Here is a 14,955-nt window from a genome sequence, read left to right as displayed (position 1 = left end):
GAGGTAACTATGGGGAGGAAGTGGGAGGGGAGCTGTTGCATTGTGGTAAACTGTGGTCAATGTCATGAGACAATGTATATGTGAACCATTGCATGGAAAGTAAATTTGCTCTGTAAACCTTCACCCAAATCACAATTTAAAAAAAAAAAAAAAGACCAAAACGGATGTCAGAAGAGGCTCTGAAACTTGCTCTTTAATGGAAAGTACCTAAAGCAAATGGAAGAAATGACAAGATAAAAGAGCTGAACAGAAGATCTCAAAGAGCAACTCAAGAAGACAAAGTCTGTTATTATAATGAAATGTGTAAAGACCTGGAGTTAGAAAACCTAAAGGAGAGAATATGCTCATCATGTCTCAAGCTGAAATAACCAAGGGAACAATTCAGGCCTCAAGTTGCAATATTGTCTGATGCAGGAAACATCAAAAGAAGATAGAAGGAATACAGAGTCGCTGTACCAAAATGAATTGGTCTATGTCCACCCATTTCAGGAGGTAGCATATGATCAAGAACTGATAGTATTGAAGGAAGAAGTCAAACTGCACTGAAGGAAGTGGCAAAAAACAAGACTCCAGGAAATGATGGAATACCCATTGAGATGTTTAAACAAGCGGATGCTGCACTGGAGGCACTTACTTGTCTATGCTAAGAAATTTGGGAGACAGCTATGTGGTCAACCCACAGGAAGAGATCCATGTTTGTACCAATTACAAAGAAAGGTGATCCCACAGAATGTAGAAATTATCAAACAATATTATTAATATCACACACAAGTAAAATCTTGCTGAAGATAATTCAAAAATGGTTGCATCAGTGTATTGATAAGGAACTTCCAGAAATGCAAGCTGAATTCAGAAGAGGACATGGAATGAGGGATGTCATTGCTGATGTCAGATGGATCTTTTCTGAAAGCAGAGAATACCAAGATGTTCACTTGTGTTTTATTGACTGTGATAATTGGAGTTGTGTGTCAGCTTGGCTGGACCACAATTTTGAGTGGTTTAAGCAGTTATGATCTGGGTTATTCCATGATGAGATCGTATGTACATGTTTTGAGCAGACAATTGGTTGAAAGGGAGTTTCCTTAGGGGTGTGGCCTGCTTCCAATATATTTATGGACAGCCTGAGGAAAAGAGACACTCTTCTGTGAATCAGGATCCTGTTGTGCTGCCTACAATTGTCTGCGACCAAACAACCCACCATTCGGCCTGGAGATCTTGGATTCATCATTCGTTGGAGTGAACAGCCAGTATACTGCTTGCCAACCTTGAGCTTGTCAGCCCCTGCAGCTGTGTGAGTTGGGAAAAGCCTCCAGCTTGATGTTTGATACAAGAACTTGGGACTTGGCAGCTTCTCTAAGTGTAAGAGCCATTTTCCTAAGAGAAATTTCTCTCTCTCTCTCCCTCTCTCTCTCTCTCTTTCTGTATATATAAGCTTTACTGGTTTTGCTTCTCTATAGAACCCAGCCTAACACATTGACTACGCAAAAGCATTTGACTGTGTGGATCATAACAAATTATTGGATAACATCAAGAAGAATGGGAATTCCAAAACGCTTAATTGTGCTCATGAGGAACCTGTACATAGAGCAGGAGGCTGTCATTGGAATAGAACAAGGAGATACTGCATGTTTAAAACCAGGAAGGAAGTGCATCAGGATTATATCTTTTAATCATACTTATTCAATCTGTATGCTGAGTGAATAATCTAAGAAGCTGGACTATATGAAGAAGAACATGGCATCAGGATTGGAGGAAGACTCATTAACAACCTGTGGTATGCAGACTACACAACTTTGCTTTCTGAAAGAAAAGATGACTTGAAGCATTTACTGATGAAGATTAAAGACTACAGTCTGCAGTATGGATTACACCTCATTATAAAGAAAACAAAAATCCTCACAACTGGACCAATAAACAGTATCACAATGAATGGAGAAAATATTGAAATTGTCAAAGATTTTATATTACTTGGTTCCGTAATCAACACCAATGGAAGCAGCACTCAAAAAATCAGACAATGTATTGCACTGGGCAAATCTTCTGCAAAAGATCTCTTTAAAATGCTGAAGAACAAAGATGTCTCTTTGAAGAATAAGGTGAGCCCAAACTAAGCCAAGGATCTCTGGTAGCATAGTGGCTAAGACACTTGCCTGCTAACCAGATGGCTGGCGGTTCAAACCCACCAGCCACTCCTCGGAAGGAAGGTTGGGCAATCCTACTTCCGTAGTGATACTGCCTCGGAAACCCAAGGAGGGGTCACTATGAGTCGGGCCGACTCCACGGCACATAACAACAACAAACTAAGCCAGGGTATTTTTAATTGCCTCATATGCATGTGAAAGCAGGACAATGAATAAGGAAGACTGAGGAAGAGTTGATGCTTTTGAATTTTGGTGTTGGTGAAGAATATTGAAAGCACCATGGACTGCCAGAATTAGCAAATGTGTCCTGGAAGAAGTGCAGCCAGAATGCTCCTTGAAAGTGAGAATGGCCAGACTTCCTCTCACCTACTTTGGTCATGTTGTCAGAAGGGACCATTCCCTGAGGAAGCATATCATGCTTGGTAAAGTGGAGAGTCAATGAAAAGGGCAAGGTCCTCAACAAGATGGATTGACACAGTGGCTGCAACGATAGGGTCGGGTATAACGAGGATCATCAGGTTGGTGCAGGGCCAGTGTTTCCTTCTATTGTACACGTGGTCACTATGAGTTGTGGCCAATTCAACAGCACCTAACAACAACAACAACACCTCTGACTGATATCAACTTTATACCCACCCAGAAAGCCTACAGACATTACCACCTTCCAGGGAGAACCAAGGGAGGGCACCAGTTAAACCAGTTGCAGTTTAGTCTACTCTGACTCATGGCAACCCCATGTTTGTCAGAGTTGAACTGTTTTCCATAAGGTTTTCAATGACTGATTTTTCAGAAGCAGATCATCAAGCTTTTCTTCTGTGTTGCTTCTGGATAAACTTGAACCTACAACCTTTTTGCGCTAGCAACCGAGTGCATTAAATGTTTACACCACACAGAGATTCCAGTGGCAGGCACAAGTACCTTTTCCCTTCTTCCTTTCTTCTTCCCAGGGGTACCTCTGGCTCAATTTGTAGCTGAAGTGCACCACCTTGTGGACATACAAAATTGTAACAGCCCAGTCCTAAATCAGACCTTCAGAAGTACAGAGAAGGTGGTTTCTAAAATGCGTAACTTGTTTTCCTACTTCCAAATAAAGTTTCATTTAATCAGGCTCTAAGTCAAGGATCCAGGTGGAGAATCTTTCTGGTTTTTAAAATAGCTGTGGTTGTCAGGTGCCATCGAGTCAGTTTCAACTCATAGCTCCCCAATGTCCAACAGAGTGAAACACTACCTGGTCCTGCACCATCCTCACAACTGTTGCCATGCTTGAGCACATCATTGCAGCCACTGTGTCATTCCATCTTGTTGAGGGTCTTCCCCTTTTTCGCTGACCCTCTACCTAGTATGATCCTCTACTTTGCCTTCTCAAGGGACTGGTCCCTTCTGCTAAATAGCTAAGAGGTAGCAAATGGTACCAAAGCAGGCCATGAAGGATTGTCCCTTCAGCCTTTGGAGATTATACACACTGGTCCACAGATGACCACTAAGTCCTCTCTAGTTTATGGGATGGGAGCAGCTGTTGGTGAAATGCTTCAGTTTTACAGGAGACAGAGTTTGGGGCCCCTCCACCTACAGCTTTCCTAAACCTGTGGAAGGTGTCTCGATGGGCTCAGAGACCTGGGCGCTTTGCTTATTTCTCATCAGTGTATTTAAAAGCTACTCTATGCCTCTGTTTCTCCATCCAAAATGGAAAATAAAGTTGTTTTTGTTGGGTGTCATTGATTCAGTTATAACTCATAAATACCATATATGACAAAGTAGGACTGCCCCTTAGAGTTTCCTAGGCTGTAATTTTTCAAGAGAAGGTCACAAGATCTTTTCTCCTGTGGAGCAGCTAGTAGGTTTGAACCATTGACCTGTTGATTAGCAGCCAAACAGCCAATTAAGCATTGGGCCACCGGGGCCCCTTGGCGATAATAATAACACCAACCTGATAGATAAATTTTGGTCATGAAATGAGTTAATATATGCAAACTACTAACTCAGTTGACTCAATAAAAGTTAACTATTACATTCCATCCAGTATCAAACCCAACTTTCAGCAATATTCTTCACCAAAACCAAACCCACTGCCCTTGAATTGATTCTGACTCATAGTGACCCACATTGGGTTTCCATGGCTATAAATATTTATGGAAGCAGACTGAGCTTCATCTTTCTTCTGCAGAGAAGTTGGTGGGCTCGAACCACTGACCTTTTGGATAGCAGCCAAATGCGTCCACCACTATACCACCAGAGCTCTTCAGCAACATTCTTACATTTAAATGTATTCTCACTCACTGTTGGATACCATTGGTATCCAGGCATGCCAGGTACTTTGGAAGGGAAATAAAAATATAGTCCTTAGTTTCTTCAACCTGTGGGATAGTCCAAGGGTGTGACCAAAAGCAACAAAAGCAAAGTGAATGGAGAACTAGAAGAAAGCACGAACACTCTTCTGAGATTAGGGAAGTCCAACTGAAACCAGTTAAGTAATTAACAAGTGCTGCCATTCTGAGGCTACTGTGTGGAGCAAAAGCTATGTCAGGGAAGGCTCCCAATGTTGGCAGGTACATTTCCTTGATGTGTTCACCTGTCTCCATCATCTGGCCCTCACCCATTTGGGCTCAAAAACTTGTATCAACCCATAGAGAATAGATTTGTTTGTGTTCCCCTCATACAGCCCTGTTGACTTTATTTCCTACACAGTATCCTTCCTTCACAGTCACTTCTCTTCATCATCACTACTCACTTCTTGACCCAGCCGCCATCATCTCTTCCATGGTTTATTGCAAATACTTTATAACCAACCCCCTGCTTCTCCTCTTGGTTCTCTCAGTCCATTCTCCAGGCTACAGCCCAAGAAGACAGCTAAGCCTGATCCTCCTCTGCTCAACATGCTTTGGGGCTTGTCACTGTATGGTGGATAAAACCAAGCTCCATAAAAAATGCATCTTTCTCCACTCACCACTTTCACTCTCTGCTCTTGGACCTGGTGGGCTTCAAAATCCAGGGCCTTCTCCAGTGCCCTTCTCTGCCTTAAGCACTTGTCTATTTGCCCTTCATCTGTCAATCACTTTTCCAGGCTCACCAGAAAAGCCACCCCCTCAGAGAAGTTTCAGAGAACCTTTGAGGAAGTCAGATTTCCTTTGCATCACCCATGTCCATAACAGTCCTCATATCTTCTTCACAGCACTAATCAAAATTACTTACTGTAATCACCTGCTTACTCATGTAATTACTGTTGAGATTATAAATTCCACCAGGGCAAGGACTATGGCTCTTCTGTTCATGTCACATCCTCCATTATTAGCATTGTTGTTGTTGTTGCTATGTGCCATCGAGTCAGACCGGACCCATAGCAACCCCTCCTTGGGTTTCCGAGGCAGTATCACTGCGGAAGTAGATTGCCCCATCTTCTTTCTGAGGAGTGGCTGGTGGGTTTGAACCACCAGCCTTCTGGTTAGCAGTCAAGTGGTTTAGGCACTACACTACCAGAGCTCCTCATTATTAGCATGGATACAACAAGTCTTGAATATATATTTACTGAAGGAATGAAACCAATGACTCCATGACTGTTTTATATGGATGTGATGGATGTAAATATATGTGAAAGTTGCACTGAACCATAGTATCCTTCTAGTGGTGACAACAACGGCTTCAAGGAAATTATGTGAGCCAGGATCGTTTGTTGTTGATTAGTGTAGACTTTTGGGCTTTCATAATATGGTCTAAGTTTTGCTCATAGTAGAAACCTGAGTCCTTCATAGAGAACAGATGGATTTTGCAGGAGAAAATCAATGTTTGTGGTGGTGAGGTGTGTGTCTCATTTCAGATAAACATTTTCTGGAGAAGCCTGTACAGCACAGGGAGTCTCTAGACGGTGCAACAGAAAGGCTGAGGTCTGAGTACACTCAGAGATACCTCGGGATCTACTCACTCAGAGATACCTTCTAATCTACTTCCCAAAAACCATCCACTGAAAACCCTATGGAACACAGTTCTACTATGATATATATGGGGTCACCATGAGTCAGAATCTACCCGATGGCACTAGTATACACACACAGACACACACACACACATAGTATAATCATTCCCAGTCCATATTCCAAACCCTTCCCCAACACTTCCCTCATGCAGAATCAGCAGAAATGAGAGAGAATGTGGTTTAAAGACTGTATCCGGCACAGGGAAGGAATCCTGCTCCCCGCCACCCCTGTGAAGATAAAGTGCTATCTAGTGGGGAGAGTAGTAACTCACAGATGATCATCCTACTGCACATGTTCTCCACTCTCCCCTACTCCCACCTGGTAGGGCTGATAGTGGAGACTGCTGCCTGGTGAAGGAGTCTGTAAAAGAGAATGGCATTCCATAATATCACTTAGAAATATCTATTTCATTGACCAGACTGTTTGCACTAGCAGATTGGTGCATTCTCTTCTCTAGGCAAGCTAGGTGCAAAGCCAAACTTTCCAGAATTGGCATGCTGAAATCTTAGCAAACCACAGCAAAGGCAGGGGCTGAGCTCTCTAAGTGCCTTTCAGCCAAACGACAGCCCCCATGAAGATGATCTGACCCAAGACACCCTCTCTGGATGGTGCTGGGACAAACTCTGCCAGCACTAGCATCCCTGACTTGACTCCCTCCTGGCTCCCACAAACCACCAATCTCCCCTCTTGGACATTCTTTAGATATGTTAATGTGTTTGAGATCTTTTTCTCAATCCTGTGGGCCCAGGAGGCAGTCTGTGTCTTTTTATGATCCATCCTATTTCTGCTTCTGGAGCAGTGGAGGTTCAGTAGTGGGATTTTTGACTTCCATGTGGAGATCCCTGTCTGATTCTGGGCCAGTGCACCCCATGCGGAGCCACCACCTGTCCTTCAGGAGGCTTGTGCATTGCTACAATGCTGAACAGGTTTCAGCAGAGCTTTCAGGCTAAGACTAACTAAGAAGAAGCGGCTGGCTACCTACTTTTGAAAATCAGCCATGACAACCCTCCCTATGGCTCACAAAAGTCCAATTGGCAATTAATTCCATTAGGCATGGGGTCATGAGGATGACTCTGTGACAGCTAACGACAACTATGTAAAGACAGTTTGTTAGTTGGGTCACAAACTAAAGGGTCCCAAGGTAATCCAGATTCAAGCATGGCTGGACCCAAAGCATTGAGTGATATATCAGATTCTACTGCTCAACTGTCTTCTCTACATTGATTTCACCCTAAGGAAGGCCTTCTCCCCACTGTGGCTCTGGCATCTCCAGGCTTACAGTCTATCAGCTCAACACACCCAACAAAAAGAAAGTTTCTCTTTAAATAGACCAGACAGATTTGCCAGATATAGTAAATATCTGACACATACGTAAACCAAACATTTACTTCTTGTTGATTTGAAATTCAAAGGTAACTGGCAGTATCTTACCTGGCAACCTCCAGTCCCCACAAGTCCTAGGACTGAATCTGGGCAATTTAGATCATATGCCCAGCCAGACCCCATCACTGTGCTCAGGAGAATGGGATGTGCCAATCACCTAGCCCTGAAATGGGGTGGAAAAGGCCAGCTCCACCTAGTTCACGTGCCCTGATAGCAGGAGAGGCCCTAACCCTAAAAGAAGAGGGAATGTATGTCATGCAGGCAAAACACAACAGGTGTCCACTACAATGACCTTCAGAATCTCAGACAACAGTGAGAATTATAAAATTCCACAATGGTCACATGGCCTGCACTAGCTTAAAAAACATTTCCACATCATGCTTTCCTTTAATACCCACAGGCCTGTATGGTTGGCAGAGCTTGTTTTTGTTGTTGTTGTGTGCCCTCAAGTCGGACCCAACTCATAGCGACTCCTCCTTGGGTTTCGGAAGTGGTATCACTACGAAAGTAGATTGCCCAACCCTCCTTCCAAGGAGTGGCTGGTGGGTTTGAACTGCCAGCCTTCTGGTTAGCAGTCAATTGCCTTAGGCACTACATTGGCAGAGCAGGTATTATAATTATGTGTGCGCCCTCCACACACACACACACACACACACCACAGACACCTTTTGAGATAAGAAACATGACACTGAGGGTAGGCTGTCCCTGTACTGATTTAGTGGTGCAGCTAAGTAAGGAGCCTTGTCTGACCTCACATCTGCCAACCTTTGTTCCCCTGTTGGTCATTTGCTTAAATGTGAGCTCCTTTCCTGGGGATCACACAGCAAATCCCAATCCAGGGCCTGGCACTAGCTTAGGTTCCACGAGCATTTCCTGAAAGGAGTGGAACTGGGTGGGGGAGCCCCTCGAATCCCCCCCAACCCCCCCACCCCCCACCTACACACACACACACAAAGCGTTTTAGATTTAGCTGAAAAGTGACAGGCACAGAAACTCAAGATTTGAAGTGATAAAGATTCTTTAGAGCAGCAAAAATGATGAGGCCTATGGATATGTAAATGAACCTAGGGAGGAACTAATCAAAGGGTAAATTACCAAACAGAAAGAGGCTGAGAAACAAGCGAGGGAGAACAATGAATATTTCTGCGTCTTTTCGTTCATAAGAAATTCATGAGTAATGCTTGTGGAAATTTTGTTGGTTTTGGTGGTGGGAAAGAACTGTAAATATGTATAATATGTAAATACCTCTTATAATAAAAACCCATGAAGATAAATGAGCCGGTCTGCGGAAAAGCTGTGAGCTGTGTAAAATGTTAATATAACTGTCGGCACTTTAGAAATTACCATAATGCTTACAGGGCTTTCAAAGTTCCTATGTCTTGGAAAGAAATGCATAAACACTAAACAGAAAACATCACAAACACACACACACACGCACCCCTCAATTTTTTTCTTTTTTTAAAATATGAAGAAGGCAACTAGTGAAAGTAGCTTTGGAGTTGGACCTACATGGGTTCTTAGGCGACTTCCTGGCGCCCCTGACGGCAGTGCGACCCTAGGCAAATGCCCCAGTCGCTCTGGACTCGTCTTCCCCACACCTCGACAAGCCTTGGGAGGCTTAAATGGGAGAACACCGTAAGTGCTCAAGTGAGGATCCTTCCCTCGCCCGATGAGCGCCGGTCAGTGGCCCCTTGATATCATTTGGGGCTGAAGCCCGGCCTCAGGGACCGCCCAGCCCCGGCGTCTTGCCCCGAGCGACAGACCGAGCCAGCGCCCAGCCAGCCAGAATCGCTGCCCGGCACCCCAGACGGCCGCCATCCCCGCCCTGAGCCCGTCCCGGGTCAGCCCGCGCGCCCCGCCCAGGCTGCCCCGTGACGAGATGGCGCCGGCGGCGGGGCCCTCGGCATCGACTCTGTGGAGAGTATGCAACTTGCTCATGGCTGCCTTCTTTGCGCTGGCAGCCTTCGTGCAGGTCAGGCGGGCGGCAGCGACGCCTCCAAGCCCCCTGGCCCCCGGCGGGCGGTAGGAGATCGAACTTCCGGGCTCCGAGAGCCCTCCGGATCCTGGCGGGTTGTGTAAACTAATAAGGTAGCAGGGTTGCAGAGCCGGTTATGTAAGTGGGAGAGCCGGAATGGAGGTTTACACTTGGAAAGTACCCACTTGCTCTCCCACCCAAGATAGAGATGTATTCGTTCTCGTTTTTTTTTTTTTTCTCTCTCTCTCTCACATAGACAACACACACACAACACACACACACACACACACACACACACACACGCTACCTGAAAAGCATTTCTTTCCCTCTAACGTCCCCGGCTATGAGACTAAGCTTATTCAGCTCATGTTACTTTGAAAAGAACCTGAGCAGAAGCAGCTCTGGTACCTTTCTTAATGTTCACCCTGTGGAATGCAACTGAACAATATTCAGTGTGTAGGAGGAGGAAACAGAACAAAACCCTTTATAGAGTATTTATCCTTAAGTCTGCTTTAGGACCCTCATCATAATCGTTTTACTCGTTTCTTGACAATGGAGAACCCGTAAAATACCCTTTCTAGGTTTGGCACATCTTCTTCAGAGTTCCTTGCAGTTCTTTTTTAAAATGTGAAGCTGTATGTTAAAGCCATCTGTCGTGTTCAGCCAGAAACCCCCTCTATCCATCAGGATCTGCTAGACTACGCCTTATTCATATTTTACCCTTGCTGCCTATTGCAGCGTCTGGCACTTAACATGTGTTGGTTGAATAAAAGTGCAGACCAAATGTAGGAATGAAACAAGGTATAATATGCCCGCTAATACCTTGATGTTTTGGAATTTCAGGTAAATGATCCAGATGCAGAGCTGTGGATGGTGAGTATGAGCTCTCCTCCATTTAAATCAATTGTGGAAATGCAGGAAGCACACAATTTCATCTATTTACTCCCCTGTCTCTGCTTTATTTATTTAGAAGCAAGCTTAGACTTCAAACCCTTTGTAAGCTCTTTTCCCTAAAATATTGGGGAGGAGGAGTTAGAGTAGTTGGCAAGTGTGTGTGTGTGTGTGCGTGTGTGTATGTACGCACACGCACGTGCACACATATGTGCACATGCGTGCGTGCATATGTATATGTTTGGAACTTTCCAGAGACATAGAGGCTTTTCAACAGTATCCTATTTTTGCATGAGGTCAAAGAGCAGACCTCTTGAGGTAAGTTGAAGCATTCCTCATGAGTTTCTAGCCAGAAAGCCCAGCCAATATTCAACCAGGAAATGGCAGTCTTAAGGTCTGTGATTCTGCTAATTTAATGAGTTACATTTATAGAAAGTAATTAAAGACCATGAAACCATTAAAGACTAGAATTCATTTAACTAATTCTCTGATTTGAGCCTTTTGGAGGAGGGAGGAGATTGCCTCATCCATTTCTGAAATATCTGGATTTTGTCCAATTTCTTTTAAAACAGATACACAAGACTATAATTTTAGCAATGAGAGGTTTCTTAGGTTTTAGAAGAATGCTGTCAGTGTATAGATTAGTTACAAATGAACATATTTGGAACTAGCATGTGAAATTCTAGTATTTCGTGCAGTAGAACCACATTCTGATATTGAGTAGGACCCTGAGTGATTTTTTGTTTTTAACTTTTTATTTGTGATTTGGGTGAATGTTTACTGAGCAAATTCATTTTCCATTCAACAGTTCACAAACATTTTGATGTTGATTACAATCTCCACAATGTAACAGTACTCTTTCTACTTCCTCCCTGTGATTACTATTTCCCATGAGGACCCTAAGCACTTTCAAAGAGCTAGTGTGTTTATCCAGATTCCATGTCCCAGGGGTTAAGTCAAATTGCCTCTTCTTGAGCACGCTGGTCCGTATTTTTGGTTTGAAATACTATTTCTCTGCAGACAAGTCTCAAATATCCAGTTTAATGCTGAATTTCCAATCAACTGCTGGACGTATTCACCTATTTTCACAGGCTCTTCAGAACTGCTCAGGGACGTACTCATCATCTTTCCCTTCAAAGCCCACTCCACCTCCTGACTTACAGAGGATTCATTTTCCAAGTCATCCTGGCTTGAAACCTCAGTCATCTTTAACATTTCTCTCTTCCTTGACACTGGCTTTGAGATACATCCTCCCAAAACAAGTGAAAACAAAATAATCCAATAAAAATAATCTAGGTTTCATGGCTTATCTGCCTATTAGCTATGTATATTTTACCTTTTTCTTTATGCTTAGGTGACATACTATAAGTAGTAAATCTCATGCCCAGTGCCCATGCCCAATTCAGCCCTTCATTACTACCTCCCCTATGGACTCCTGCAATAGCATCCTAACTAATGCCTGCCTCTAATCTCTTCCACTCCTAGAACACTACGCATCATTTCCTGCTTCAAAAACCTATATCATTCCCCATGATCTATAAGTTGAAACTTCCCAACTTGGCACTCAAGGCCCACCACCAAATGGCCTCAATCTACCACCTTCCCAGGTTGGCCTTTGAAAACCAGCCTACCTATAATAGTTACTGTACCTTTCTCTTAGAATTCCTGTGTATCATAATCTACCCAAGCTTCAAAGCCTATCTTAAATGCTGTTTTGTTGTTGTTGTTATGTGCCCTCGAGTTGAACCTGACTTATAGCAACCCCTCCTTGGGTTTCTGAGGCAGTATCACTACGGAAGTAGATTGCCCCATCTTCCTTCCGAGGAGTGGCTGGTGGGTTTGAACCACCAGCCTTCTGCTTAGCAGTCAAGTGCCTTAGGCACTACACTACGAGAGCTCCAAATGCTGTTTTATCCCCCCCACCCCCTCCAAAAAAATCCTCCTTTTTCCTGGGAGTTCTGACTATTTTTCTTTTGAACATTTTTGGGAGCACGACCACATCCCTTGTGCATTAGAGTTGACACTATACATGCCAGCAGAAATTACAGGAGGGTAGGACCAGCTTTTCCTTCTTCTTCATAGTCTTTAGGCAACATAAGAGTGAGTTTTCCATATGTCAGACTTTCTATATTGATCCTTCAGTGAATGAAAGGATGATTGGTATGCATGATTGAATGAATGAATTCTAGGTTACTGGGCCTTGGAAACTGGTACTGTGCCCTGCTTCACCTTGCTCATGGGGAATACTTATAGCAGGATGCATATAGCAGCAAATAATGAAAATCTGACTAGCAGCAGGTTGTTAAAATATAAAGAGTATCTCAACAAGTAGCCCCCCCCCCAAAAAAAAAAAATACTCACTGCCATCGAGTCAGATCCGACTCATTGTGACCCTTCCTTGGGTTTCTGAGGCAGTATCACTACGGAAGTAGATTGCCCCATCTTTCCTTCTGAGGAGTGGCTGGTAGGTTTGAACCTCCAGCCTTCTGGTTAGCAGTCAAGTGCCTTAGGCACTATGCTACCAGAGCTCCCAACAAGTAGCCTAGATGTAGGTAATTAATGGTCAACTGTCATCAAGGACCTGGGCTTGCTTACTTCTCTGCCACCTCAATGTTATATCTCCTTTCATGCTTTACTATGTAGCTGCTGCAGCTCCAAACATCTCATTCTCAGAAAAAAAGTATCTCAAATAGAAAGAAACGAGAGGAGCAAAAAAGAAGGAAAAAAGTGCTGTCTTTCCCTTTATTAGGGAGGAAAATATTTCATTTTCTGTTTGTACATACCTAAATCCACTGCTGTCTAGTCAATTCCAACTCATAGTAACCTATTGTCCAGGTTCCATTCTGGTTGGTCACCACTCATGCATATTGATTATTAAATACTTTTGAGTGTCAGCCTTGTGTCTAGAAGACTTCCCTCTCACTTTTATTAGAACATGACCACCCCTAGCTGCAAGAGAGGCTGGGGAAACAAATTGGTACTTTCAGCTTTTATAGCAGCAGATGGACGAGGGAGAAAGGAATTAGGAATGGCTGCCAGGGTACTCAGTGACTATTGCTGAATTAAACTAAGTACAGTCAATGAGTGCTATGATACTCTTAGTTTTAAAAAATCCATAAACAAAAAGAAAAGACAATTACAGGTAGGTTCTGCTGAATTCATTGAGTGTTTGTCCTCTGCATTGTTTTAACATGCATACTAGAAAACAGCTACTTTCAGTATCTCTGTCCTCAATTTTCTTAAATTGCATTCAAGATAGAGAAAAGCATTTAAATAAGGAGTGACATGTCATAGTTGTCATGGGAAACCATTTCTTAGTTTAAAAAGTTGTTTTGTACATGTTTACAATGCACGGAAATGAAGTTTTAGACCCCTGTTGTTGTTATGTGCCGCCGAGTCAGACCCAACTCATAGCGACCCCTCCATGTATTAATAACTGATATCTAATACAGTTGAGTGCACATTTAAAAAAAGAAATCTCTGCCAAACATTTCTTATAGAAAGCACATTTTAATAGTGTATGACACATATGACATCTCCCTATATATGTGTGTATGTAATATATATGTGCATGTGTGTGTGTGTGTAAGCTTTATCCACTAAGAATTTCATTCTGAAATTCTTAGTGGATAAATCCAGTATAGTTTTTCACTAGGGCAAAACTACCCCTAGTGCTCTAAATGTGATTCTCAGAACAACAGCACAGCATCTAGGAGTTTGTTAGAAATGCACACTCTTAGTCCCTGCCCTGGGCTTCCTGAATCGGAACTGAATTTTAACAAGATCCCCAGATGATTCATATGCACCTTAAAGTTTGGGAATGTCTGACCTTCAGTAGCATGACCGTCCAACTGTGAGAGATCACCTGCCTTGCAAATATCAATATTGGTTAATGTTCTAGTAATCATTGGGGACAGAGTAGAAAGATAAACACAGAGTCTGTAATCTACATGCTCTTTCTCCCCATAGTCAACACAGACATGTTTTTATTGTGAAACAAATCACTTAAAATATACAGTTCTGACAACTTTCAGATAAACTAAAGATTTTTGACAGAAGCATCCCAATAGATGTAGTTATGCAGGTACATTTCTTGGAAAGTCCTCACACTGCTTATAAATTTACCTTCCCCTACTTGCCCTCTGCTTGCTATGAGAGAGGTTTGGGAATAGGGCCTCTTTAGGGCCAGTCTTAAAAACTTCAAACCAGCCTAACAGTTTCTAAAGTAAAGAACTTGATCTTATTATTGGGCACATTTGATCCATGCATTATTATTAAACTTCCTGTGATCTCACTTGCAGAGATAGAATATTGGCTTTGGTGGTTTGTTGGTTCAGACCCAGCAGGATGATATAGCTGATTATGAATTTTCTTTTATGCAACCTAGGAAAGGGAATTTTGGCATGGAAGTTGCTTGGGAGAGACTGGGAAATAAGTGTGTCTTAAGACTCAAACACTATGTTCAGTGCTAGAGGTTAAAGATGAATGAACCGAGAGATCCGGCAAGATGGCGGACTAGGCAGAAAGACTGCACAGACCCTCTTCAACAAAGAAAAGGGAAACCAATTAACACAGACACAGAAGATAATCCTGGACC

The 14,955-nt window shown here is 43.1% G+C and overlaps 1 protein-coding gene across 1 annotated transcript in view; it reads left to right on the top strand.

Annotated features, from left to right (window-relative positions):
* The first annotated feature begins 9,371 nt into the window (after nucleotides 1-9,371).
* Nucleotides 9,372-14,955, top strand: part of TMEM220 (transmembrane protein 220) — a 21,199-nt gene continuing 15,615 nt past the window's right edge. The window contains exons 1-2 of the mRNA XM_007948046.2: nucleotides 9,372-9,464; nucleotides 10,311-10,340. Of these exons, the coding sequence (XP_007946237.1) occupies nucleotides 9,372-9,464; nucleotides 10,311-10,340 (123 nt within the window). The remainder of the gene's footprint in view (nucleotides 9,465-10,310; nucleotides 10,341-14,955) is intronic.

The sequence above is a fragment of the Orycteropus afer genome, unplaced genomic scaffold (genome assembly GCF_000298275.1).
Source record: "Orycteropus afer afer isolate SDZICR_OR568_19922 unplaced genomic scaffold, OryAfe1.0 scaffold00199, whole genome shotgun sequence".
Classification (NCBI taxonomy): domain Eukaryota; kingdom Metazoa; phylum Chordata; class Mammalia; order Tubulidentata; family Orycteropodidae; genus Orycteropus; species Orycteropus afer.
Note: the sequence above shows the minus strand (reverse complement) of the source record. Positions and strands in the feature narration are given on the sequence as shown.